Source organism: Betta splendens, chromosome 7 (assembly GCF_900634795.4).
Source record: "Betta splendens chromosome 7, fBetSpl5.4, whole genome shotgun sequence".
Lineage (NCBI taxonomy): Eukaryota > Metazoa > Chordata > Actinopteri > Anabantiformes > Osphronemidae > Betta > Betta splendens.
The window spans coordinates 1-26,734 of NC_040887.2; the positions used below are offsets into that span (position 1 = coordinate 1).

Here is a 26,734-nt window from a genome sequence, read left to right on the forward strand (position 1 = left end):
AACCATCCTGCCTATGTCCAGGCCCTGGTCCAACCATCCTGCCTGTGTCCAGTCTCTGGTCCAACCATCCTGCCTGTGTCCAGTCTCTGGCCCAACCACCCTGCCTGTGATCTGTTGTTGCTTGTTTGTTCTTGCTGTGTTTTTCTCTCTCTCTATCCCCTCCCCCAAACCGATCAAGGCAGATGGCTGCCCACATTTAGCCTGGTTCTGCTGGAGGTTTCTTCCACGTTAGAGGGGGAGTTTTTCCTTTCCACTGTTGCTGTGAAATTGTAATTAAAGGTTTGCTGTATGTGGGATCTGTTGGGTTTAGTTGTGTAAGGTCTTAAACCTTACCTTGTAAAGTGCCTTGAGACAATCTTGTTGTGCTTTGGCGCTACATAAATAAAATTCAATTGAAATTAATTGAATGTCAACTGGATTTCAGTAGAAACATTTCACCACCAATCTAGGAGGCTTCTTTTAGACTGATTTCACCAGAAAAGAGGAAATCCAATTGACATGACTCAACGTTCAGACTGTTCCACCTGGATGACTGATAATCTCCACTGAGCCCTGCTATAACTGTTGCCATGGTGATTGAATAACAGCTGTGTAATAGTGGGAAACTCAAGCTAAGGCTACAGACAGCTGAATCAGACAGCTGCAGCACATACCCTTGTGAGGAACAGTCTGTTGTTGAGCAGGTTGTTGAGCTGCTGCAGGCCCTGCTCCACCGTTTGCCTCCTGGACTCTGGCAGGTCCAGCTGGCGGCTCAGTGGTGGTGTCTGCTGCCCGGGGAAGAACACCCTCTCTGCATATGTCTTCGAGTCCAGCAGGGGGAGTCCTGGTCCCCCAACATCACTGCTCAGATCCATCATCTCTGTCATTAGGTCTGAAAAAGGTGAAATAAATCACAAATTTAGCAGAAAGACACTAAATTTAATGTAAAATGCAGCTGATACTGGTTTCCTACCAGTGAACTCTTTGCGACACTGATCTCCCACATTGATTTCAAGAGTTTCCAACTGCAGCAGAACCTTTTTATAATCTTTGAGAGCCTGTTTACTTTTCCTCCTACACAGATACCCACAGAAAAACAGAGGCTGGTTATTAACTCTGGCTCAAGCACAGCTCCACCTGAGGGAGGGATGCAAACTAAATTATGAGCCTGAATGATTCAGAATCGGAAATGATCAGACAGAACAAATAAAATGTAACCTCTACCTGTACATGAGGATGACGATCAACACTGACAGGATGATGATGGCTGCTCCTGCCCCTAAACCAATCTGAGCTGCCAATGGGACAGGTGACAGCAAAGAGTTACTGTCATACTCTACCAGTCCTAGGTTCACCTGCAGGTTTCCCATGATCACCTGAAAACAAAAAGGAACTACTAATTCTGGGTCCACTTACTGTATCTGTTTACAGCTTTTGGCATTGTGACCAATCAAATGCAGGGACAATGGTCTCAGAGAGGACCGATTTACTTCCTGCCCTGTGGTAAATGTAGAAAAGACTTTTCTATACACTTCACTTTAATTAAACCTTAATAAACCTAGAGTGCCTTGAAATTACTTGTGTGTGTAATGGAAAAATTGTACTTTAATGCTCTTGTGTTCATTTCTGACTCTGTACAGTAACCATGCATTCTGTACTTGTTGATTAGACCCAGAACTGAACATTATTAGACAAACAATCTATCTTCCTCTCAAGGTTCTGTCGCACATTAAGTGCTGACATCTAATGTTGTGTTTGACTGACCGATTGTTTATGGCTTGTGTCTGCCTTTTACCCCTGGTCTCTGGCTCCTTTCTATCTGATGCCCCACCAGACCCAAGGCTGTAGACCTTGTGTATTCCCTGTGTAATGTAAACATCTTCACCCACAGTGTGATAGGAAGATTCCGCCAGGTCCCGGGAGAGAGGTTAAAAGGCAGAGACAACCTCAGAACGGGGTGATCTTTGCATTATACCTCCGTGGTGTATGTTCTGATCTCCCCAGCTGGCTTTTTTTATTTGCTTTCCTCATTATTTTTATTTTCTTTATTATTTCAATAAATCGCACAAAAGGACAACTCTCTCTCATCTGCCTTTATTGCAAAATTTCCACCACATGTGTTAAATTGAACCCAACGTTGTGGTAGATGTACTGAACGTAACGTTGGCATGTTTTCTAAACCTGTGACAGCCTCATCTTTCAAATGAACGAGAATCAGTAGTGAAACCATCTTAACATTAATGTGGGTGGGTGGACTGTGGTTATTAGAGTGGGGGTCGAACTTCCCTGATATTTAGCCCATGTTCTACCTTAAGGCTTGGCAACTTGTTAGTATCATCGACACTCATTGGCTGGAGCTCCGGAGGTTCGCAGTACAGGTGGGTGTTGTCCAGAGTTTTCACCTCACACTCCTGATCCCCAAGCTGGGCCTTCACTTCCTTTCTGGACATTGCTCTGGTCAAATCCTGGCCCTGACCCATAAAAACAAGAATCAGTGAGTGGCTGAAGCAGCTCTGTGGTTCAGCAGATGAACAATGTTTTTACCTCTACAGCAATGACTCCTCCTGGTTTAAATCGGTACGGGACATCTGGAGCTTCCCGATTCAGACGGAAAAGCTCTGGATTGGGATAGTAGGTGAAGCTCTTTCCCTGAGAAACAGACAGGTTCCTCTGTCAGAAAGTCGGTCTTGGTATACACCCGGAAACCTCCAGCTCTTTATGGTTCTACCTGCTCATGATCCTGAAGCTACATTAGAGCTTCAGAATGTTGTTCTGCTGAATTTCTGGATGTTTGCTCCTCCAGGAACATCAAAATTCATATAATCATACTGACTCTCATCAAACTGTATTTTATGTCTCTTTCTTGTACTGTAACATTATGTTTCATAGAGTTAGACAGTTGGACCAGATGTACCTGAATGCCCTCATAGTGGACTCTGACATTGTCTAGTTGAAACCAAACCCCTTTAACTTTGAAGTCTGGGGTCACTGTGGGGGTCAGACAGCTCATCTGAGAGGACGACAGGACTAAACAGCGTTCTGACATCTGAGTAAAAGAGAAAGAGCAAGTTACTTTTTACCAGATCGCCCCTCCAATCTTTCTATGCTTACTTACCTGCACATCTGAAAGCCCCAAATCTCCACAGTTCATAGGAAACAACTGATGCTCACTACTGAAGCCAATCTCTGAATTATTCTTACCATTGTCATGGCGTTGTTAAAGACCAGCTGCTGCTTAGATGTGAGCAGAGCTAATCGTCTTCTTCGTTTAACCCTCTGAACTTCAAGTGGTTCCACCCATACCACTAAAAGTGGCTGCTGCACTACATCCAGGTTGCTGCCAGTCACCATGACAGCACGTCCACCGCTGAGGACAGGAAGTTGTTACCTTATTAGTACACTTAGTCACCTGCTCAAACAATTACTGAGCATTGACTACGACAGCCTTACGCATAAAAGCTCTCAGCTGGCATGGCCTCGGTTATGACTGGGTCATCAAGGTAACGAAAGGTGGTGTTGGGAATGGTTCGCTCAGCCTTGCCAAAGAAAACCCGAATTGGAACTCCACCAGTCTGGTTACTGGAACCAGTTTCACACACTAACTGGTTGTCATGTACCTCCTCCACACTGAGAGGAAACAAATACAAAAGGTAATGAGATATGACACAAACAGACCTAAAGTAGTCTTTTAAGGATTCAGACAGAAAACACCTGCTTGTCCCCTGACTCTGTGTGTTTTTTGTGTTGTGGTTCCCGGTGAGAATCTTTCTGAAGCTACAGCAGGTCAACACATTGTGATGACACTGGATTAAAGTGTTCAACAGGAGCAGTGTGATACCCACATGTAGCAAGGCTGGGAACCCACAAAGGCCTTCAGGTCAGACATTTGTCCTGTCAGCAGCTGCCGTCCTCTAATGGTCAGTCTTGTTCCTCCAGAAACTGGACCTTTATCAGGAACCAGATACAGGAGGCAAGGGTCCTGCATACACGGGGGGGGGGGGGGGTTGATGAATTGAATTCATGTCCTAAATTCGAACATGAACCATAATACCCTAACATAAAACAGCTTTACTGGAGAGTTTGGATTTAAGCTTCAACTCTCAGTGAGAAAGCTTGGCTCTGTCCCACCTACTGGACCAGGTGAAGGAAGAAAAAGAGTCTCACCTGATAGACGAATGTCTGGGTCGACCTGCCTGGGGGAATCTTCCCTATGGAAACTCTAACAGGTCCGTCCATATATGTCCCACTGGGCTGCAGCTCACACACAACCCTGAACAGACACAAACCACCAGTCAGTCATTATATCTGTCTCCCCGTGATCATATCTCTGTGAGGACATTTGTGGAAGGTAGTCACTTGGTGGAGATCTGGTAGCCTTTGGGTTGGACAAGACATTGAACACCTGCCACGCTGATTCCACTCAGCACATCCTGGTACCTCATCCCAAGGTTTGTACCTATGATGGTCACCAAGATGCCTCCTTCCAGAGGTCCAGAGATGGGCATCACCTGCAGTAGGCAGATTGACGAGCAGACTAAAGGCTTCTGTGTCCTTTATTTTCAGTATGGATCAATCCTTGGACTCACCTCTCTGATCTGAGGAGGCGGACAGGTGTCTGCAGGTATACTTATGCAGGATTGGTTGTAAACACAGCTTGGGGCGGGGTTTCCTGGACACCATACACATCCATACTCCTCAGGTACTGCCCTGCACTGGGAGCAGTCTGACTGCCCCGCCTGGCAATCATAAAGCTGGACTGGTAGAGAGAAGTCACAGTATCAGTGACGTGCACATGTGTACTCTAACTACTGTATCACAACTAAAGGCAGATGTCTTACCTTTTTCCTAACTAAAACCCAATACCAACCTCAGCCCTAAAATCCCATAGTGACCCTAAAACAGGCCTTCAAAGTTGTGGGACCCAGCCATAGGGCCCCCCACTTTGATGTAACTGCAATGAGACACAATGGTACTTACGTCTGAGATCAGATGAGGCATCAATGCGTCTTTCTCCTTTACGCAAGTAGACAGCTGCTGAATACTGGAGCTGACTGACTGCAAAGCGAAACTAAGGAAAATGGGAGAGACGGATGGAGTTAGAAAGACAAGTAGTGTCAAAGAGATGGGTGGAGTCACAGAGACAGGTAGAGTCAGGGAGATGAATGGAGTCAGAGAAACAAATTGAGTCAGAGAGATGGGTGGAGTCAGAGAAACAACTGAAGTCAAAGTTACCTGGTGGGGGCTACAGGTGAAAGTGTGTGTGTTGTCGTCTCTTCTTTCCACAGATGCTGTCAGGTTAAACTCTACTTGCTGAATTTCCACGACACAGCTGTAAGGAGCTTGGTCCTAGAGACGAAGGCAGAACAGGAAGCGTTAACGTTGGTGACATTGGAGCCAACATTTTGGCTGGTATGGAATCAGGGATTTACAGTAGATGAACATAGATTAGCATATATGCAGGAGTATGCAGATATATATGAACATAATATAAATATAAATGTTGCTATTAACTATTATCAGAAATTTACAAGTACATAAAGATATATAGTCGTTGCTATTGTAATCGGCAATATGCTGGCAGATAACTGTTCCTTATTCTGCTTGTTTTTGTCCGGGGGAACCTGAAGCGCCTGCCCGAAAGAAGGAGAGAGAACAATTCATAGGCGGGATGAGAGGAGTCCTTGAGAATACTACGTGATCGACAATGCAGACAATGTTTCTTTTGGATGTTCTCAATGGCGGAAGTGGAGTCCCCGTGATGCATTAGGCAGTTCTCACCACCTGCTGCAGTGCCTTACGCTCCACAGCAGAGCAGCTCAGAGCATGTGCAACTGTGAGCAACTGTGACACAGTTGGTTAGGATGCTCTCTGTTGTGCTGCAGTAGAAGCTCACCCCAATGGACGAGGACAGCTGTTTTTTCTTAAGTGTTCCCAAGAAAAAGAAGCGCTTGTGAGCCTTCTTGATCCAACTGGAGGTGTTGGTAGTCCAAATCATGTCTTTTGAGATGTAGGATCCACAGGAACTTAAAACGTGAGACAGGCCACGCTGATAATGTGGATGGTGTCGTGTGAGCTTCTCCTCTTCCTCCTGAAGTCCACAATGAGCTTCTTGGTCTTGCTGGTGATAAGGAGCAGATTATTGCTTGTGCACCGAGTGGCCAGGGGTTCGGTCCGTGCATGGGCCTGCAGTTGTCAGTGAGGAGGGAGTAGAGGAAGGGATTTAGCACACACCCCGATGGTACACTGGTGTTGAGCGTGATAGTGGTGGAACAGATGTGGTCTAACCTACCATGCTGAGGTCTGTTGGTCAGAAAGTCTATAATTCAATTGCAGAGTGAAGTGCTAATGTCCAGGTGCCTCATGTACAATACAAAGACTTGTGTATATTTCCCACTAAAATTGGCGTAAGTTCAGATTCAGAAAACTGTGTAAATAGAGATGTATGAACCTGTACTAAGTGTGAATCTATGTACGTAATCTATGTTTCCTTCGTACATCCTAATCAACATAGAATTGCGTGCAGGTGAATGAGTAGCAGACACCGCCCATGACACACCTCCATATAAACATGTTAATTCATTTAAATACAGTCTGCATCAGCACAGCATACCAAATGGGACCATGTGTGCAGGTGTTAATGCTGCAGGTTCCGCACAGTAGTGGAAATAAAAAGAAAATTTGTCTGACATACTGTAAAGGTGGACATGAAGCGAAGGGTGGCCATCCATCCAAAAGTGACACGAAAACAGGCGGAGGTGAAGGAGAAGACGATCTGACCCCCTGAAACTGTGTTCAGCAACGAATAGGAACGCCTGACTAGTGTTGACACTGAAGCCAGGATGATATTTGGTGAACCACAGGTTCTTTGCGCAACAAGAATTAATATTTGGGCAGTTGAATTTTTACTGTCCAAGAAACCTGATCCCAACCACTGTGTTCATTAAAATAAATGAATCATCGTTAAACCAGGCACCTGGCTATAGTGTTGCTGACTGTAGCTGCATTTGTGCATTAGATTATTTGTACGTTGATAAACTAAAAGTGTTTTCTGTTGACTCATGTTTCATCCTGTGACGGTGCTTTTATATCGATGAGTCCGGTCGATGAGTCCAGTCACGTCAGATAAACCTGCTCTCGATGCAAACTGCGCTTTAATGATGCCCTGATCAACCGTTGTATGGAAACTTGATGCCTTTCTGACATAAGGATGATTGCGCCCCACACAGCTGGCTTGGCTCAGCTCGGCTCGGCTCAGAGTCCACAACCCGACCAGTCTGCAGCTTCTTCTGGATGGAAAACTAGTGTGGGTCTAGTGTGGATGGGAGAGTCCGCCAGGTGTGCCAGGACGAACCGCTCAAACCACTTCATAATGATGGGAGTGAGTGTTACTGGGTGGTAGTCATTCAGGCATGTTAGGCTAGAGTGTTTCTGGTACAATGGCGGGGGATTTGAAGCATGTTGGCCCAGCTGCTTGGGTGAGAGACATGTAAAAATGTTTGTGAATACCACAGTGAGGTGCTCCGTACATGCCCTGAGAACCCAAGGATGCCGTCTGGTCCAGCAGCCTTGTGTACCTTGATCCAGCTCAGCGCAATGCAGACATCTGTGGAGGTGGGTATGATGGGTGAGTGGTTGGTTGATGGAATCATTTTCTTTGGAGGCAGATTCTTTGTTCTTCAGATTTGCCTTGGAAATGCTGTAGGCTTCTGCGTCACCTGATTTGAAGGCAGTGTTGCATTCCTTAAGGAGGAGACGCACCCCCTTGTTCATTCATGGCTTCTGATTTGGTCATGTGGTGATCTGCTTATGGGTTGTAACAGTGTCTATGGTGGCATTACTGTGGTCCATTTGTTTTGGAGTCACTTGTCATTGTAATCAATAATTAGTTAATGTGTTTCTCAGTAGAACAGCAAACACTGTTTCAAAGCAACTCATGGCACCCAATCACAACCTAAACAGACACTGACCAAGCCAGACTGACACCTGGGCCTACCTAGGTCCAACCAGGCATCAGGCCTGGATTAATTTTATTACATCAAATGTTTCTTATATTATATTTAGATATTTTTCTCACAGTGTAGATGTCCAGGTTTCGTCCCAGTAAAACCACAGTAGTTTGCAGACCCATTGGGACTAAGATCGAACTCTGCAGAGCGAAGACCAGAGGACAGGAAGTAGGAACAGGAGACTCCTGCCAACAGACAGTGAGTAAGGTTAGACAGACAGACAGGCAGACTGATAGGGAGACAGACACACTGACAGACAGCTGTCGCACTCTCTGGTTGAGGATGATGTGCTGGTTGGGACAGCTGTGATTGTGAGTGCAGAGCTGATCCAGAGGACACCAGTTACAAGTCCACTTGCTGCTGACACACGCCAGACACCTGAAATACATAATCATTCTCATCATCATCAGCCAATTTTCTTGTTTACTTGCATCACCAATTACTATCACTGTCCATTTTGAACCAGTACAGGACTGGGTGCTTTCTGGACTCTTACTGGGAACTCTTGTTCAATCTGCTTACGCCACCACAGTCGTAGAAAGTCATGTTTCCTGTGGTGATGATCACCTGACCAAACATCAGAGACACAGGGAGGATCATGTTATCTGGAAGAAGAGAACGTATTAGGCATTGTCAAAACTTTCTGCATTATTATGGCTCTGTCATACTGTAGTTATAGAACCATGAGCGCTGGAACTGTATCAACTGACTCCTGATAATGTCTACTTGCCATTTCCTGTTGGAATAGGTGGGAGGAGTTCTGGAGCTGGTGACTGACAGGTAATGCTGTTTGCCATGATAATGGCAGGTTCAGGTGGGAGCAGTCCAAAGGCACAGGACAGGGACTCCACTTTAGTGAGGGTGGGAAGCTGGACAACTAAGATCGTTACCTTGGAGATGGACACAAGACAACATATAATCTGGTAAACAACAACAGCTGGGACGAGTGGTTTGACCAAAAAGGTCCCCCAGGAGGAGATCCACAGCTCAGTGGTTCTACATTTTGGTACAAGCTGCCTCATGTTCACAAATCCAGAGATGAACCTCTGGATCTGTTCATATTGACCGACTCCAGGTAGTGGGCCTACAGTGGGTCTTGAAACAAGGACACCCCGTGTCTTCCCTGTGTTTCACCCAGTGTCAAACCTGGTTCCTCATTCATCAGGATAACTACCTTGACTAGTCATCCATCCAGCACCAAATGCAGCTCTGGCAGGAGAACCAGGCAATTTACCTACTGTCTGACTGGAAGGAACCCATGCATTTTTTCAAACCGCTGAATCCCAGGGGGTGCGGGAGTCTATCCCAGCTATCTATGGCCGAGAGGCACCCTGGACAGGTCCCCCAGGAGGACAGGTTGCCAGTCCATCGCAGGGCAACACACTCACATTCACACACACACTCACGCCTACGGGCAATGGAGAGAATCAACCTAATGCACGTCTTTGGACTGTGGGAGGAAACCGGAGAACTGGCGAGAACCCACGCAAACACAAACGTGCAAACTCCACACAGAAAGAAAGCAGGGCCGCCTCCGGGAATCGAACCCAGAACCTTCTTGATGTGAGGCAACGGTGCTACCCACCGGCGGTGTCGCCCCACTGGAAGGAACCAACACACTTAAAAGCAAGTCAGATGCTTTAGTCATTACTTGTTCTTCATTAGAGGAGTCTAGGCCTCAACCCATCATCCAGCTAGCTACCCCAGTAACGAAAGCATCACTTTTAATGAGACCTACCTGTGTCTGCTCATCTTTGCTGTGATTGGCCGGCTGCAGACTCTGCACCTTCACACACTGGCTATTAGGGTCAAAGCTCCAGAGCCATTGGTTGGGCTGCAAGTAGCGCTGACACTGATGTTTACGGGAACATCTGCATCAAATACATTTTAAAATTAAGATTTATGGTTGTGATCAAGGAGCAGAACCTGCACCTAAGAGACTTACCTTCCCTCCAGGACACACCAGCCACAGTACGGGTCTCTGACAGACAGACAGGACCCACAGTCTGTCTGTCTGTCACATAGCGAGACAGGAACCTTTGACAGCTGAGACACAGACAGTTTTAAATACATCGCTGGACAAAAATACTTGATGCTAGGAAGCCAAGTTTATCTCTCACCCTGCTGTTGGTTAAAACATAAACATTCTGCTGGCCTGGGTCCAACAGGAGATCGGCACTGACAACACTCCCAGGGTCGACTGACACGGTGCCATAGTGGTCACCAGACCCATCAGCGCCTACCAGCACCTGCAACAGTTCACAAGGCCACGTAAACATTACAGCTGAATGTGAGCCGAGTGTTGTTGTGGTCAGTCCTTCCCAGTGGCCTCCCAGTTTTTACCTGATGTCATGTGTTTTCAGTGCATGTATCATCCACACAACTGTTCATTCTTCATTGAGCGTTAACTCCAGAGACTATTCACGATCATATGCACTTCAAAATGTTTGGTTTCAGAAAGTATAGAGTATATAGTATATATAGAGTCAGTTCTTCCGCTTGATTGTGGCCCTCTGACTCTGTGTTCCATTACAGCCAAACTCTGTACTGTGGCAACACACCGGACTGCTGTCTGCCCCAAGCTTTCCAGGATGACTGGACTGGGACAGCAACCCCACCAGGATTATCTCCCCTGTTCTCTGTCACCCTTCTCCTCCCATTCACCTCTTTGGTCATAGCAGGGTTTATTCAGTGATTCATCTGGTTCTCTTTTCATACAATAATTTTTCTTTTGTTCGCATAGACGACGCCTCCACATTTGTGGATCTTAATTTGTACCAACTTTTACGCGAGGTAAGGTTTGGGCTCTTTTCTCATTTCCGTGTAGAAGCCATAACTCAAATATCAAACAAAACCTAAACACAGTTAGAGGTCTTAAGCCTGTGCCTTAAGATAACTATGTTGTGATTTGGCGCTATATATACGGAATGGAATGGGATGGAATGGGATGGAATGGAATGGAATGGAATGGGATGAGATGGGATGGAATGGGATGGGATGGGATTGGATTGGATAGGATGGAATTGAATTGAATTGAATTGAATTGAATTGAATTGAATTGAATTGAATTGAATTGAATTGAATTGAACTCAATTGCCCGTAGGTGTGAGTGTGTGTGAATGGTTGTCTGTCTGTGTGTTGCCCTGCGATGGACTGGCGACCTGTTCAGGGTGTACCCCACCTCTCCCCCAAAAAACAGCTGGGATAGGCTCCAGCACCACCCGCGACCCCGCATTAGGGAATAAGCGATTTAGAAAATGGATGGATGGATTAACTGAACTGAACTGAGTTAAACAGAGTAGAAGTGACCATTAGCCACATGTGCACATGGTTGCCCTCTTATGACTGCCTCACTGCCAATTCTACCTGCGATTTATGAGGCAGGTTCCTGCAGCACTGAGGTCTAATGTGGAGATGGGAGGAGATGCTACAAAGCTCAACTAAATCACAGAAAAATCATCAGAATTATTTGTGCCGCAGTTCTCTGCTGATAACATGGTGCTGCTGTGTGTGAGACATTAAATATTAACAGGATGAATCAAAGCGCTGCTGTTTTCCACACTGAGGCTTTGAGGCAGGATTAGACCTCATTAACACACACACACACATTGTAAATGTTCCAGGGACGTCCTGCTGGATGCATACCCAGAGTGCACCTAGGGGACCAATAACCAATCAGCAACAAGAGCCTGAGCATGCTCCCCAGTTTCTGCACAGAAACTGGGGACGCTTCTGCACAGTCTTCCCCCTCCAGCTAAATGCCTGTTAGTTGTCTCGCACACACACAGTGAGCCATTGTCAGTGTGTGTTTTTGTGTTGATAGAGAGCCTGAGGCTACAAGCTGGTCTGTGTTTGCGCCGTGTGTGTGATGTAAATGAGATGCGTTTTGCTGTTGTGTGTTTTCAGTGAGGTGTTTCCTGGTGCAGCTCATACTTTCCAGTTAAGAACACAAACAGGGAAGTGCAGAATCCTTCCTCAGGTTCAGAAACACCTCAATATTTGAGCCCACAGGTTTACATTCAACAGGCACATTCATACTGACACCTTGTGCAGGTATCCCTCTCGGTTTCCAAGGAAGGCGATGGTGTGTCCCGCTTCTGTTGCTGTGGTGACAGCGCTCAGCTGGGTGGTGGAGGTGAAGGTTGGTGTAGCCTGGAGCGGCACAGCGCTGGCGATGGGGTTAGGGGTATGCTCCCCACCACACGTGTACTCAGAGAGAGAAACCTTAAGTTAAAGAGAAGGTAAACTAACATAGTCATGTTTTAATAATATTTAAGATTGTTAATTAACACTAGTTTAAAAAAAGTGATTGTGAAAAAGTGAAAAAGTGAAAAGGTCATTTCAGCAGCTAGCTATTAGTCTGTGTTATGTTACATGTGGGTCAGATGAGTGTATATGTCTCAGTGACAGCTGTCTGACAATAAATCCAGCTGCTAAAGATAACAGATAATCCCTTCAACACACACACACCCACATCCAGTATTAAGGTCAGTAGGGAGACAGATGACAACTTCTTATGAAACCAGCTGCTCTTATGAAAATGCTAGTGTCCTGGGACCTACCTTTGGCAGTTTCAGACATTTGGATGACACAGCATATTCAATGTAGGCCTCTTCCTGTCCACCACTTCCCCGTCCTCCCTCTGTGTAACACAGCTCCTGTGCTCGGCGTAGCACTGCATCCAGCTCCACCATCCCATAAGCACACAGTGCAGATCGACTTGTGGCTACAGGTGTAGATGCCTGTCCCGCTGCCATGACAACAAACAAGGTAGCTTTACCAGAGTGGCTCCCTAACCACGCCCCCTGAGCCAGGTTGTAGCCACCGTGGCACAGCAGCGGCACTTCCACATATGAGTAGAAACTTCGGTCTGAGGTGCAGAGTCGAGAAGCATAGGTCCGATACTCCTTTTTGTGCCACATGTCCCGACGATAAAACAGGAAGTAGACAAAGTCGCCATGGGTGACAGCCTTCACAAAGTGGTTGTTATACTCAGAGTAACTTCCTACAACCAGTTTTCCCAGCTCCTCCTCCTGGGAGAATGCTCGACGTGGTGGGATCACCGGGTAAAGGCGCCTTGTTGTGATTGGTGGGATATCACCAGGACCTTTACTGGTGTAGCCTCGACCAACCAGCAACAGACGCAGCTCGCCGCCCACTTCCTGTTTGTTGTGCGTGGTTATTATCACGCCCACTGTGGAAACACGCGGATCATTGGCAGCAACATACTGAGTGTCCACAGGGTTTGACGTCTGATAGACAAGCTGGGAGATGTTCGACAGGCTCCTGTAAAGACAGAGCAGTGACTATTACTGTTGCATTGATGCTAAAGCAGCCATTCACACAAAAGCTTTATAGAACGTCCTTGTTTCCACAGTTCTCGAGGAACCTACAGTTCAATTCAATTCAATTCATATAGCGTCAAATCACAACGAAGTTATCTCAAGGCCATCATTATACAACAAAACAGAGCTATCATGATTAATGGGTTTACCTTTTGTCACAGATGCCTTGAAACAAGGACCCACAGGCAATCAGGCTGCCTGGTTCTGCCCCCTGGCCTCTTTCCATCAGCAGCAGTTTGTTATGGTTGTGAGTGGGCGAGGCTGAGGGGCAGTCCTGAGAAACAATTGGTGGGAGGCAGTCGGGGGAGTCCAAGTAAGGACCAGTTATCACATGTGATATGACCTTCAGGTCCGATGTCACCTGGTACAGGTGGTCGACCCCACCCACATACAGATGCTTCTTCTCTGGATCCAGCAGCAGATGAGAGAGAGGGGCACCTTGAAGTTTCACCCATGTCACAGATTGGTCAGGGGTCACAATGACATCAGCAGGACAGGAGGGAGGGGTGTGGAGAAGCAGGAAAAAGAACAATGACAGAGGAATGGAGGAGGCCAACATGGCAGCTCCTCTTTACCTGCAATAGGTGAGAGACAGAGAGTAAAACTATAAGCTAAATATTTATTGACTGCGCCTGATTCACAGGAATTGCATGCATTGAATATGACACTTATTATATCTACTGCCAAGTTACTTCATTTTTTTTTTATTGTGACTGAATTTGAAGCTGGGTCTCCTCCGTCCCAGTCCAACACTCAAAAATTGGCGAAATAACATCTAGCCCAGCGACAGGCAGGTGTGGCTCAGATGATGGCGGGTGAGAACGGTGACGGTAACAAAGGAGCTCTGAGTATGTGTTCCAGCTTTGGCATGACCACAATCTGCAGGAATGTTACTGTGTTATTAAGCTGCTATCGTCCAAGGACTGGCTATTCTGTCTTCGGATCTATTAATATTTGTGCTGCTGACCACACTCAGTGATCTGCCCAAAAACTACATAAAGACTTAGCCAAGATATTCTTGTTGATGGCATCTTTGTGTATGAAATGTACAATATCATCAAATTCATTTAAAAATATAAAATCAAAAAAGACAATTGTAAGGATCCATTAACGAGCAGCTGAAATCCAATCCTTCAGACTGATGTCTGAACACTGAGCTGAGGTTTTCTGTTATTTCCACTTTTCCCTCCCAGCAGGGAAAAAAACCCTCTCTGCTGTTTTGGAGCAGAACTGAACCGTGACCGTTTCAGATTAAAGTCGAGGAACATGAATCTGCTTCACACCCAGTAATATGAAATATGTAAATACACCTGAGCAGGTAGAGGCCTGCAGGCATCCTCTGTGTATCTGCTTCTGTTTCTCTCTGTGAAGTTATTAATAAAATATTTAGCTGCTTCGCATATTTCATGTGACGGTCAAACTGTAGTTGCCTGTAGTAACGTCTCCATGACAACATTTTTGTATCCACGGCAACGCAGTGAAACTGCTAGAACCTTCAATGGATTGTGTGGTTTATATGATGGACTGTAGTTTTAATCTGGCGTCAAACTGGTTCAGTATAAAAGCAATTTCCTGTAAGGACTATCAACCTTCGACCCTTTAAAGGAAAACTTTAAGATTTTCAATGGGGGTTGACCAAAATAATGTTGGGTAGTATTTAAGAATTAAAGGGAAACTCCATACCCTCCACATTATCTATGCAGAGAAATTATCATTTATTCCTCTGCAAATAGTCTGTGAAATAGGATAGAGGCTTTTATAGCCTCGGGCTCACAGACTACAACTAGTGTTTCCTGAATTCCTTGTCCCAGCAACGGTCAGGCTAAGAAGGGGCATGGCCAGGCTGAAAGGGGGCGGAGCCAGCCTGCTGGGGCGAAACTGCTCTGTCCTCCATTGTTTTCCTCGCATACGCTTACAGCACTAATATTCAATGGTCAGAGGTCCTGCTGTAGATTACTTAGTATTGCTTTGTATTACAGTTGTTGCCAGCCAAGCTAATGCACAGGCTAACGTTAGCAACCTAAACTAACGACATCCCCAACAGTCCAAAACACGAGAAGCAGCAGTATGTGACTGTTTTCAAACTTTACAGCCCAAGCTAAAACATTAAACGGTCGACTCTATTACTTACTCTGTGCCTATTCCAGAGTTCTGTCCCAGCTGTTTTTTCTGGTTTGTCCTTAGTATCCTGAAGCTAGTTTTGGACTGCTGCTTTGTTTACATGCAGCACAAAACTAATGATCTGTAACACACGTTCCCCCTTCAGCAGTACAATTGGTAACTACATTCCAGAGGGATCGGCAGCGGAGAAACCAATATGGACTCCAAAATAAAGTAGTATTAATAAATTAGTTGCTGCCAGCCAATCAGAGGTAATACCTAAGCTAACGTTAGCAACATAAGCTAACGCTATTACAGTCTAAAACAAACAAAAGCAGCAGCTCGTAACTTTATTCTAATCGTTTCTGTCCCGGCTGTTTTTCCAGTTTCTTCTCGGTATCCTGAAGCTAGTTTCCAGCTCCTCTGTCCACGTGTAGCCCAAAACTGATAGTGTGTCATCAGCAGTATTATCCGCAAATTCATCTAAACAAAATCAGCAGCGGTGAAATTCAGCACAGGGATATTCAGTTGTTCACATCGGCGTGCGGTGCAGACCACCAGCTGTCTACTGAACACAGCTCCCGTAAGCTGCCCCATGGTCGGATCTCCCCGCTGTCGGCTGTCTTGCTGTCAACTCATTGCAGGCGCTATTCGGCTGTGACAGCTTTGCCCACTCTGCGCAACTCATCTGGGCTGTACTCTGGATCATACAAGATCATACAAGTAACCCTGAATATCAGACTGTTACACTATAAAATTCGCTGTCTTCTAAATAAACCGGAGCAGGTTGTCCGACTGTTGAATATTAGTGCTGTACGTGTATGCGATGAAAAACAATGGTGGACAGAACAGTATTACTCCAGCAGACTGGCTCCGCCCCCTCCCATCATGGCTCTGCCCCCTATCAGCCTGGCCATTGCTGGGGCAGGTACAGAGGATTATTAGTTTTTGAGCCCACGGTGTCTTACCAGAGAAATAAATGATAATTTATCTGTATGGAAATTATGGAGCAATCTGAGTGTCCCTTCATTCTTAAATATTACCCGGCATCGTTTTGGTTAATCCCCATTGAAAATTGATGAAGATTTCCTTTAACAGAGTTTTGACTTTTCTTAAAATCTAGCTCACACACAGTTCCTGTTCGTCTTCCATGTTAGTTTGCTTTCCCTGTGATTTCATCTTCTTCATTTCCCCAGATCCAGGTTCTTCTCATATCTACTGGTTGGCATACATTCAGCAGTGTCCACACTCATCACTGCTTGTCCTTCTCTTTGTACAGTAACAATACAATACAATACAATACAGTTCTGCTTTCATCATGTAATTTGCAGTTGTGTTTCTTTACATTATTGCAGAGCTGTTGCAGAGTGTTGTTTGATCTTCCATGTTGTGCTGCAATGAACTTGCTGACTTGTTTCTGTCAGAACGTCTATCCTGTTTTTTCCACTTCATCGTCCTCTTACTGTAGATAAAACAGCATTCATAAATCACTCTTTTACTTGAGGAAGCCTTGCTCACCCCTCCCTCCCTCCTACTGTGTGCTGGACTTACTGGCCACAGGAAAGAGCCAGAGGACACGGACACACACACAGACACACACGCGTACACAAACACGCACGCACGCACGCACGCACGCACGCACCCTATAATTAATGCAGCTCAGCAGAGACGGAAACATGTTGGTTGTCAGAAAGTCAAGTTTGAAATACTAAGGAGAAGAACAGAAAGAAGCAGCGGCTGAGGAGGAAGGAGGGAGGGCTATAAAGGGGTGAAGGCAGCCAAGTGTTCTCGTCAAGGTCCTGGTCCCCAGCATCATATTCTGTCAAATCTCATTTGGAGGAGTCTGCAGGTTCAGACCTGTAACACCTCATGGTCTGTGTGTGTGAAGTGGATGCTCTGCTTAGGATGATCACAGATTCCTGATCCATCTGACTAGTTAGATGGATCCATTCAAGTCACAAGCAGAAAGTAATTTTGTGTGGGTTAAACACCAACATTTACTCTCTACTGATAGTCCTTGTATTTCAACTTCACACCTCAGACACACAGGTGCTTAAACCTGGCAACAGCTGCAGCAGGTTTGTCAGCAGTGAAACATTCACCACACTTTGATAATCACTGCAGTTTGTTCTTCCCTCCTTCTTTTGTTCTCACCTCCATCGTTTTTCTCTCTCTCTTCCTGGTTTCCCCATATGTAAATTAAGGACAGGCTGCTTTCAGCGCGTCAAGGTGATGATTACAGGCTGCCTCACCTCAGGCTGACACACTCACACACACCTCCTCCCCCATATTATCTCTGTAGTAGGTGCTGACTCTCACTCTTCAAAGAGACAACGCCATCCAACACGAACATGCGGTAACTGTGTGTATTACTCTGTGTGTATTACTGTGTGTGGTGCACTTAAATTTTCTCTTTGTTCGCTTCTTCTCCTTCACTCTTGGGGACCCTCCCTCGCTGTCCTACTTTCTTATTATTGAGGAGCCTCAGAGCAAAGCATCATAAGACTGACCTCAGAACAGCGGATTGGCTGCAGGGTCTTTTCCTGTGGGCCAGTGAGGCGTTTGTGTTAGTTAGGAACTGACAAACTTGTCTACTTTATGTCATGTGTTGAATGTGATTGTGTTTGTTTGGGCACTGTCGCCATGGTGATGGCTGCAGAGATAATTGATGATAAAGAAAGTTTAAACAAATGTAAAACACGGTACTGATCCACTGGTGGAGTATAGTTGGACAGTGTAATTAGGGCTGGGCAAAAAAAAACTGCATTAACGCACATTGTCTGCGTTAACATAGTTTATTTTTTAAAAGTCTGTTGCTCACTGGCTGTTAATATCCATTCAAACAAACGACGGGTACCAGGAGGAGCGGGCTATTGATCAGTACTGGCGTGAGATACACTTCTCAACCAATCAGAGCATTTGGGGTCGGGGCCTAAGACCACTGCAGCTAAGTGAACAGGGACTCTCTTCCGAATGGCGGAGTTCGTGGAAACAAGTCATTTGTAGCCATGTGAAAGCTGATCCTGAATCAGCTGATTCACTGTATTACTTTGAGTTTGAAGTATCAATTAGCTACAAATGGCAATTAGTGTTGGAAGATGTCGGTGTGAGAAATGTTAATAGCATCGCAACGAATCGCAATAAGCCTCCCTCAAGACGCTCCATCACAGGAAGAATACAGGAGTTGTATGAAAAGGAGAGGACTGTAAAATCAACAGCGTTACAACGTGCACCCACTGTTGGTGTCTCTCTCACCGGAGAGTAGTACTTTTAAAGTTAAAAATGCACAATATACTACTTTTTAATTTGTTACTGAATGCTTCTAATATTAATGTATTAATCGCGATTATTTGCACAACTCATGCAGTTAACGCGATTAAGGATTTTAATCGCTGCCCAGCACTAATTGTAATAATTTTTTAAAACCCTGAACTATGGCATTAGCTGATTCGGTTCTGTGTGCTCCATAGAACCAAACCCACATAACAGGGAATGGGAATCCCAGACACCATTGACATAATGCCTTACCTAGCCTAGCCTTCTCTTACCCTAACTCTAACCATCACAACGAAAGGCAGATGTCAAACCCTTGCTTTAATCCGAACCAAAACTCAATTTTAACCTCAATCCTAAAATCACATCTTAACCCTTAAACAGACCACAGAGGACCACATTCATCATCATCGTCATCATTCCCACAGGAAGTCAATTTGTTGCCGTCTGTTTGGGCCTCCAACACAATCGTTACTGTAGCTACCAAAACCAGAGGAACCTGGTGCTCTGGACACAGCTGTTGTGCGGTACCGTTTTACTCTAGGGCTGCTGCAGCATATTAATTTGTCCATGAACTTGTTTCTACAGCATCACAACTAACTTTGATTTTGGGCTGTGTTGTTCTGATCCAATCCAGACTGAATGCAGCTAATTCCTCTTTTCACAGAAGAACAGTCTGTGACTGTGTGGTGGTGGTTCATTGATGCTATTTCTGCCGCTGTGTCTCTAATCTGGTCTAAATCCTGTTTGCATCGACAGCACATGTAAACACACAAAAATGTGTTTGACACCAGCATCGAATCAGAATAGGGAGAATTACAGAGCTTCTCCTCAATTTAATCCAGGACAGAAGATCAGAATAATAAGTGAATAACAGCAGATCTCACAGCAGATTAGCAGAAGTGACTCCTGGATGCCTGGAACAGTCTCTGACAACTGGATCCAACACATCTGGTAATCCCACATGAAGCTCTGGTTACTGTCCTGCTTATAGTAAAGAACACAAACCAAATTTGAAAGGAGCACAGAATTTAGCTGTTTGCTCAAGACTCGGGCTGCTGATCCCAGGACAGAGAGTTGGTGACGTCGCCACAACCAGAATAACAACCACTGTTGAAGTGGTTGCAGAATTAGCCTCATTGTTCTAAATCACATTCACCATCTAATTCTGTTTTCATGCGTTAATACTGAGCTGTGTAAAATGACTCAACTGTTACAGGAAATAATGTCATGTTGTCTGCACACTGACCTCAGAGCTACTAAATACCACAACAGTGCAACTTTGGTCTATTGCACAGTGTGAAACAAGGATTTAAACCCAAACAGAACATTAACCTGTGTGGTCTCGTCACAACTGCTTCAAGCTACGATTTCACACACAAGCAGAATGCTTGTGATTCCTTATTATTATTCCCCTTATCCCAACCGGTCGAAGCAGATGGTTGCCCACACTGAACGTGGTTCTGCTAGAGCAGTGATTCTCAAATGGTGAGTGGCGAAGCTGCTTTCAGTGGGCCGCCGGGCTTTGCCAGACATTTTTTTTCGGTCGTCTATACTCTCAGCTGTAGGTGGCGATTATGGCCTGTAATGGTAGCTAGCACTCGCTGTTTGTTTGCATAGAACAAATCCTCTCTGCTCGCTTGCTGTTGTGCTCCTCCCGATTCACCTCCTTGCCAGTGCACATGCCTAAGCTGACCTAACCGCTGCCACTTAGGTACGGAGCACTTCTTGCCATATACACGCCCAACGTGTCCTTACTGCTGCGTTCCTGTTCCACCTCATACGTCCGCAGCTGTGCGTTTCTCTGCATGTGTACTGTGTAATATAATAATAATCAAACTTTACTGATTCCACATTGGGGAAATTATTCTCTGCACTTTGACCCACCCATCCCCCCTTGAGGGAGTAGTGAGCTGCCACATGAGCAGCGCTCGGGGACTAGTGCAAAGTGTCTCGTTCAAAGACACACCTGATGCCGAGGCGTGGGATTGAACCGCAGATCTATGCCTTCCGAGGCCGACGCTGAGCTATCACTACCAATCGAAGAATATGAAATTTATCCATAATGCAGTTTCACAGATTTAGTGAGTATTCTCAGCTAGATAATTTCAGTGGATGTATTTTATATGGAAACACCAACTGAGTTAACTGTTAAAAATAATTACATTTAGAAAAATGTTGATGAAATCTTCTGATAGTCATGCCAGCCTTATTGTATTATAAATTGCATTTGAGAAGTTTCCTCAATCTGGGTTACAGCTTGTCATTAAGGGTGATGGTCCTGAAGCCAGACCACTGGGCTAGAGTTTATTTTCCTTATTTGAGGGAGAGTTTGCTGTTGCTGTTAAATCCTAATTTAAACTAAACTACATTATCGCTAATTATCATCAATATATTTCAGATATGTCAAAGCTGAGACTGATGGCAATACGAAAAACATTTCCCATTAATATTAGGTGCCACTGTAACACTGACTGGGATGAATCCATCTACTATATTTAACTGGTTCTCTAATGTATTTTACTGCAGAATCCTATGCAAGAGCAGCAGAACTGAGCCAAACCTCCACAAACTGAATACTGATCACTGCAAACATGAAATATTAATAACTACAAGACTTTGACACTGACACACACACACACACACACACACACACACACACACACACACACACACACACACACACACACACACACACACACACACACACACACAGTGATAGAATTAGCATCAATATCATTAACACCCATCAGCTCCCTCCCTATTTTCTCTAACACACATCTGTCGGAGTGTGTGTGTGCTTGAATACATACAGCTTCTTCTTCAAATAACACAATGTGTAAGTGGCTCGATATTAGGATATAACCTCCACCTCCACTCACAGCCTGTAATAAAGGATCCCCACTGCTCCAACGTACTTAAACATTTTTCTTTTGGTGATCAGTGTACTTCCAAAAAATGAAATTGTCTCCAGGTCTGAGCCCAGTTCACTGTAGAGTCACCTGGAGCAACACAATCCAATAACCTCTAATCTGTTCAGGTCTCATAACTGAAACTGGTGTAATAACTCCTGAGCTGATGCTTCGAGACTCACTCAATTGTACATTTGGTCGGGATTCAGTTGTCATGACAACAAACACAAAGACGAGTCAAAGACAACAGCTGGACTGAGATACAGAAATATTTAAAGAACAACCACGCAGCAACTTGACCTTGAAACATCGATTTAGCACACAACAAATCTTGTTAATGTTTTTGGATCATGATGGAGCGACAAGGTGAAGAAATGGGAGGAGGGAGGAAGGCAGCACATCCAAACCTGAGAGAGTTTACTGCTGCCCCTCCCTGTATTTAACAGGCGCTGTAATGTGTTTATGAGGCAGAATTTATACAAGATTGAAAGTGGGCTTTGGAGGGGGGGGGGGGTGTACGCCACAGGAATACTGAAATAATGGAGTGAGGCTTAAAGTTTAATCAACAGAATGTCAGAGAAAGAGAAAACGAGGGAGATGCTTTTTGTTCAGTGAAACACAAAACTACATGTTCAACGCTGAGCAGAAGGAAAGACAAAGGAAACAACTACACTCAGAACAACCACCTCAGAAGGACAACGACCCTGCACTTATTCCTCAACGAGTCCTGAACCTTAAACTTGGAATCATTCTGAATCATTCCTAGCAAAAGGTTTGGACACGTTCACACATATGTTGATGGCTCGAATCTCGTCTCTGGCACCAGGCGTGTCCTTGAGCAAGACACTTTACACTAACTTCCTAGTTGCCATTGAGTGGCTGTCCACTGCTCCTCCAAGGGATGGTTCATAGGCAGAGATAAGTTTCCCAAGGAGACCAATAAAATTTCAATTATTAATTAAAAAACTGATTAAAGTTAGAAACTGTAAGTCAGATAAATTAACATCTAATACTAAATCTATATTAAATAGTTGAACTGAACTGCTCCAGCGGGTTAATCATTATGTGGTTGTTTCGTGCATGATTTTTACTGCCCTGCCTTAATTATATAATGTAAAGCACTTTGGTCAACTTGGTTGTTTCAAATTTGTGTTATATACTTAAAATGGATTGCATGGAGCTAACACTTGCTAACTAACTATCTGTTCATCTATTGTTGTGGAAACTGTGTAACCCTTAAGGTCATATTTTATAGCCGGCGTTTGATGGCCTTAAAGACTTTAGCCTTAGCTACATCCTGGGCCACAAGCAAAGACACTGCAACCTAACTGCCTAAAGAGCTACGCCTGGTCACAAGTTGTCAGTCTTTGGTTGAAGGACGCTGCAGCTTCAGGTCATGGGGCCTCTGAACCTGTGGGTGCAGCTCAAAACCAGTTTCCTGATTTCAGATCACAGCATGTGAACCGCAGCATTTAACACCAGAAGGCTCAAGATGCAATGTCACATTTTAACTGGGCTCCTTTCAACTGCAGAGCAGGTGATGTTACGGATGTCAGATCAACACGGATGCAGATGAGTCATTAAGTGGCACAACCTCTGTGTCCCACAGTAACAACACAAAGCCCAGTCTGGCTCTAACATGATGAAGCTAAACAACAAACAGTAAGAGTAAAATCAGCAGCAAAACCAAGAGCTTATCAGTTCTGCACTGAGGAGACTTCAGAGAGAGAGAATGACAGATAATGTCTCTTTACCACTGATTCCTGTTCCACTAATTGAATCACAGTGCAATTAATGAGAGTCAGTTGCCAATCAGTGAGTGGGGGCGTACATAATAAAGAGAGAGAGAGAGAGAGAGAGACACTTACTTCCTTCAGGAAACACTCTGTCGTTCTTTCATTTCTCTAAAAAAACAGCTGACACCAAGAAAATGAACCTTCACACTGAAGATGACGCGAACAACTACAGAAAAGCAGATGGAAAGAAAGCAAGAAGGGGGAGGGACAGGAGGGAGGGAGTGGAGGTAGGGAGGGAGTAAGATAGGGAGGGGGAGCAAGCAGCTGGCTAGATGGCTGTAATCCCATTATTGTGAATGGCACATTGTTTTGAGAGAGAGAGAGAGAGAGAGAGAGAGAGAGAGAGAGAGAGAGACATTCTGATTATCTGACAAAGAAAGAGACACAGAACCATGTGAATAAAGGGGCGTGGCTTGTCTGGACACAATGCAATGGCTAATGTCTGGTGGGTGTGGTCAAAGTCCTTAATATTTAATCTGCCTTTGAGAAGTTGGCAGAAAATTAGTTGCGTTCTGTAACTAGTTCTGTGGAAACTCACAAGACTTGAGTCACTTTTCTTTTGGGAGTTTGGGGCGGATTTGGATAAAGATCTTTTCAGCAGCAGCAAATCCTTCACCTGCTCAGGTGTAAGGGACATTGCAATGCTGAGCTGAAGCTGACGAACAGCTGGAGACGTCTCTGTCCCATAGCTCTACTGCTCTTTTCATTCTCCTGTCAGATGCTGCTGTGGGCAGATGAATAATCCCCGTGAGCCCAGGTGCATGAGGGAAACACATTGTAAATGTTCAACATGTTACGAAACACATGCAGTGAAACCATCCATCCATAGTCATCATCCTGAATCCTCATTAGCTCCCTTAGCTGAGAAGCAGTTTGAACAAGGTATTCCTGACATGAACAGGTCCACGGTCTAAACGCAGAACGAAGATGAGGCATTCTTGGCCCAGGTGAGTCCAAGTCCTGTCGTTTCATTGGTTCCCTGCTGACAGGACACAGCAGGCGAGAAGCACATTGTTTAGGTTGTCATGGTGACCAGAATTTAATGTGTGTGTATCAGCTTCATCTTATCTGTAACAACACACTACTTCATATATTTGTGTGTGTGTGTGTGTGTGTGTGTGTGTGTGTGTGTGTGTGTGTGTGTGTGTGTGTATGTGTGTGTGTGTGTGTGTGTGTGTATGTGTATGTGTTGGAGCTCAGCTGTTTGTCCACCTCTCATCAGGAGCCTCATGTAATATTAATCACACACACTGAGGGTCACACGCACGGCTGCACACACACACACACACACACATCAATCACACACACACAAAGAGAAAACCCTCCCACCCTCAGGCCTGACTGTGTGTGAACACCCATCTGACCAATCACAAATACGTTCTATCGAACCTGTTTGTTAAAATGACTGAAACCACCACTGGTCACAGTTCAGGAGGGTTTGCAACACTGGGCTCAGAACCCATTTATCCAGGTACACATGACCTGAGCTCATCAACAGCACCAGAACCTGCTCCTAAGCACATGAAAACATGTTTGTTCTTAATCAATAAAACCAGCAATACTAGTTTAATCAGAGGATGAGCCATTCAAAACATCATTATATGATTATTATTATTATAGTGATGGTGATGGTGATGATAATGATGATTACTATTATTAATACATGTTAGTATCGTGTTTCTGGGTGTAGTTTGTGTGTTTGAGGTTTTCTTTCATAAACAAAAGATAAAGGATGAGTGAAGAGGCTTTAAGAGGGGAGGAGATTGGGGGCGGGGGAGGTTTAGAGAGTGTGCAAAGCAGCTTGTTGAGAGGAACCAACCAGGCGCAGTAATGAATGCAGGGGGAGGGTGGAGGTGAAAGATGACACAGTAATTGAGGGGAAATTTGAAAGGAGAGAAAATAAAAACTTTATTTCAATGCAAATGTACTTTATGTTCTGTTGCAAATAAACAGATGACCAAAATAATTATTTTATTGTATCCTATTCATCAACACCAACGTTTAACGGTTTAACATTTAAGTGACTCAGCCACAGCTCAGGGTCCAACTTTATCTTATGCGATGCATCACATTTAAAGCTGCAGGATCATATTTGAAGGAAGGAAGGACGGAAGGTAGGTAGATAGATAAATTTGACAGTCTTCTCCTTATACCATCCGTATATTCTTCCTGTGATGGTGCGTTTTGAGGGAGCCTCACGAGTGCCGTCATTCATTGCAAATCTATTAACGTTCCTCAGACCGACATCTTCCAACACTAATCCACTGCAGTTTGTAGCTAACCACTTAGCTGTAGCATTTGATAGCTTGTCTTGCTTTTGTTTATCCCACCCGCTGCATCCAATGTACTCTACCGAAGTCTTCCTCCGCTGTTTGTTTAGGTGGTGATTTGCTGGCATCAACGGTGTGTATTGCATTCAAGTAATACTTCAGACTCAAAGTTGAGCTGATTCAGCTAATTCAGATTCAGCTTTGCCGTGAATAACTTGTTGTTATGAACTCCACCATTCGGATAAGATTTAAATTTATAATCTCCATGTAAGACACCTTTTTTATTTATTTTTATTCTATTGGGTTACAGGTCACTGAGTGCTGCAGCGGTCTAAGGCTCCCAATCAGAGCCCCCAAAGGCTCTGACTGGTTGAGGAACATATCTCAGGCCAGTACTGATCAACAGCCTGGTCCTCTTGCGACCTACCATTTCTCTGTATTTGCATTCAGAGCCAGTGAGAAACTGACTTTCTAAATATCAATAAAAAAAACTGTGTAACACACTATGCTGTGCACTATGCTGTGTTAATGCTCTGCACTAACAAAGTCTTGTGTTAACGTTCCCAGCACTAATAGATATAAACACAACTGAATATCCCAGTGTTGCCATGAATCTACTGCTGACGATTTCTCTTGGATGAAGTTGCGGATTCTACTGCTGATGGGAACGTGTATGTTATGGATCATTAGATTTGTGCTGCATGTAAAGAAAGCAGCAGTCAAAACTAGCTTAAAGATGCCATGGACAAACCAGAAAACACAGGCTGGACAGAACAGTCAAATGAGCACTGAGTAAGAAATATATTCGACAACTTATTGTTTTAGCTTACGCTGTAAGTGCGAGTAAATTTACGAGGTGCTGCCGGTTATGTTTTTGAATGTCCGGGGTGCGCTACTTTGTGTTGCTAACGTTAACCTGTGCATTAGCTTGGGTGGCATCAACTCTAATACTAATTCAATTATTAATTTCATCCTTTTGTAGGTAATATCGGCCGCTCGCGTATCGTCACAGAGACTCAGAGACCAGCCACTAACAGCAAATGAAAAGAAGAG

General features: G+C 44.7%; 1 protein-coding gene across 5 annotated transcripts in view; it reads right to left on the reverse strand.

The window, feature by feature from the left end:
• Positions 1–29: 29 nt before the first annotated feature.
• plxnb3 (plexin B3) overlaps positions 30–26,734 on the reverse strand; it is a 47,278-nt gene continuing 20,573 nt past the window's right edge. Inside the window, exons 2-26 of one of the 5 annotated variants that reach the window (XM_055510117.1) lie at positions 16,776–16,892; positions 13,480–13,905; positions 12,548–13,271; positions 12,030–12,209; positions 10,106–10,234; positions 9,931–10,031; positions 9,724–9,856; positions 8,716–8,875; positions 8,482–8,590; positions 8,255–8,363; positions 8,054–8,170; positions 5,212–5,325; positions 4,957–5,047; positions 4,566–4,735; positions 4,336–4,487; positions 4,144–4,249; positions 3,822–3,958; positions 3,430–3,606; positions 3,181–3,346; positions 2,894–3,025; positions 2,524–2,628; positions 2,289–2,450; positions 1,204–1,355; positions 953–1,053; positions 30–871 (exon numbers count right to left, since the gene is read on the reverse strand). In XM_055510117.1, the coding sequence (XP_055366092.1) occupies positions 633–871; positions 953–1,053; positions 1,204–1,355; positions 2,289–2,450; positions 2,524–2,628; positions 2,894–3,025; positions 3,181–3,346; positions 3,430–3,606; positions 3,822–3,958; positions 4,144–4,249; positions 4,336–4,487; positions 4,566–4,735; positions 4,957–5,047; positions 5,212–5,325; positions 8,054–8,170; positions 8,255–8,363; positions 8,482–8,590; positions 8,716–8,875; positions 9,724–9,856; positions 9,931–10,031; positions 10,106–10,234; positions 12,030–12,209; positions 12,548–13,271; positions 13,480–13,889 (4,176 nt within the window). In that variant the 5' untranslated portion in view covers positions 13,890–13,905; positions 16,776–16,892 and the 3' untranslated portion in view covers positions 30–632. Of the gene's footprint in view, positions 872–952; positions 1,054–1,203; positions 1,356–2,288; positions 2,451–2,522; positions 2,629–2,707; positions 3,026–3,180; positions 3,347–3,429; positions 3,607–3,821; positions 3,959–4,143; positions 4,250–4,335; positions 4,488–4,565; positions 4,736–4,956; positions 5,048–5,211; positions 5,326–8,053; positions 8,171–8,254; positions 8,364–8,481; positions 8,591–8,715; positions 8,876–9,723; positions 9,857–9,930; positions 10,032–10,105; positions 10,235–12,029; positions 12,210–12,547; positions 13,272–13,479; positions 13,906–16,775; positions 16,893–19,590; positions 21,316–23,483; positions 23,749–26,734 lie in introns of those variants that run through there. The other 4 variants (XM_029156751.3, XM_029156753.3, XM_029156750.3 and 1 more) reach the window with 4 other exon arrangements.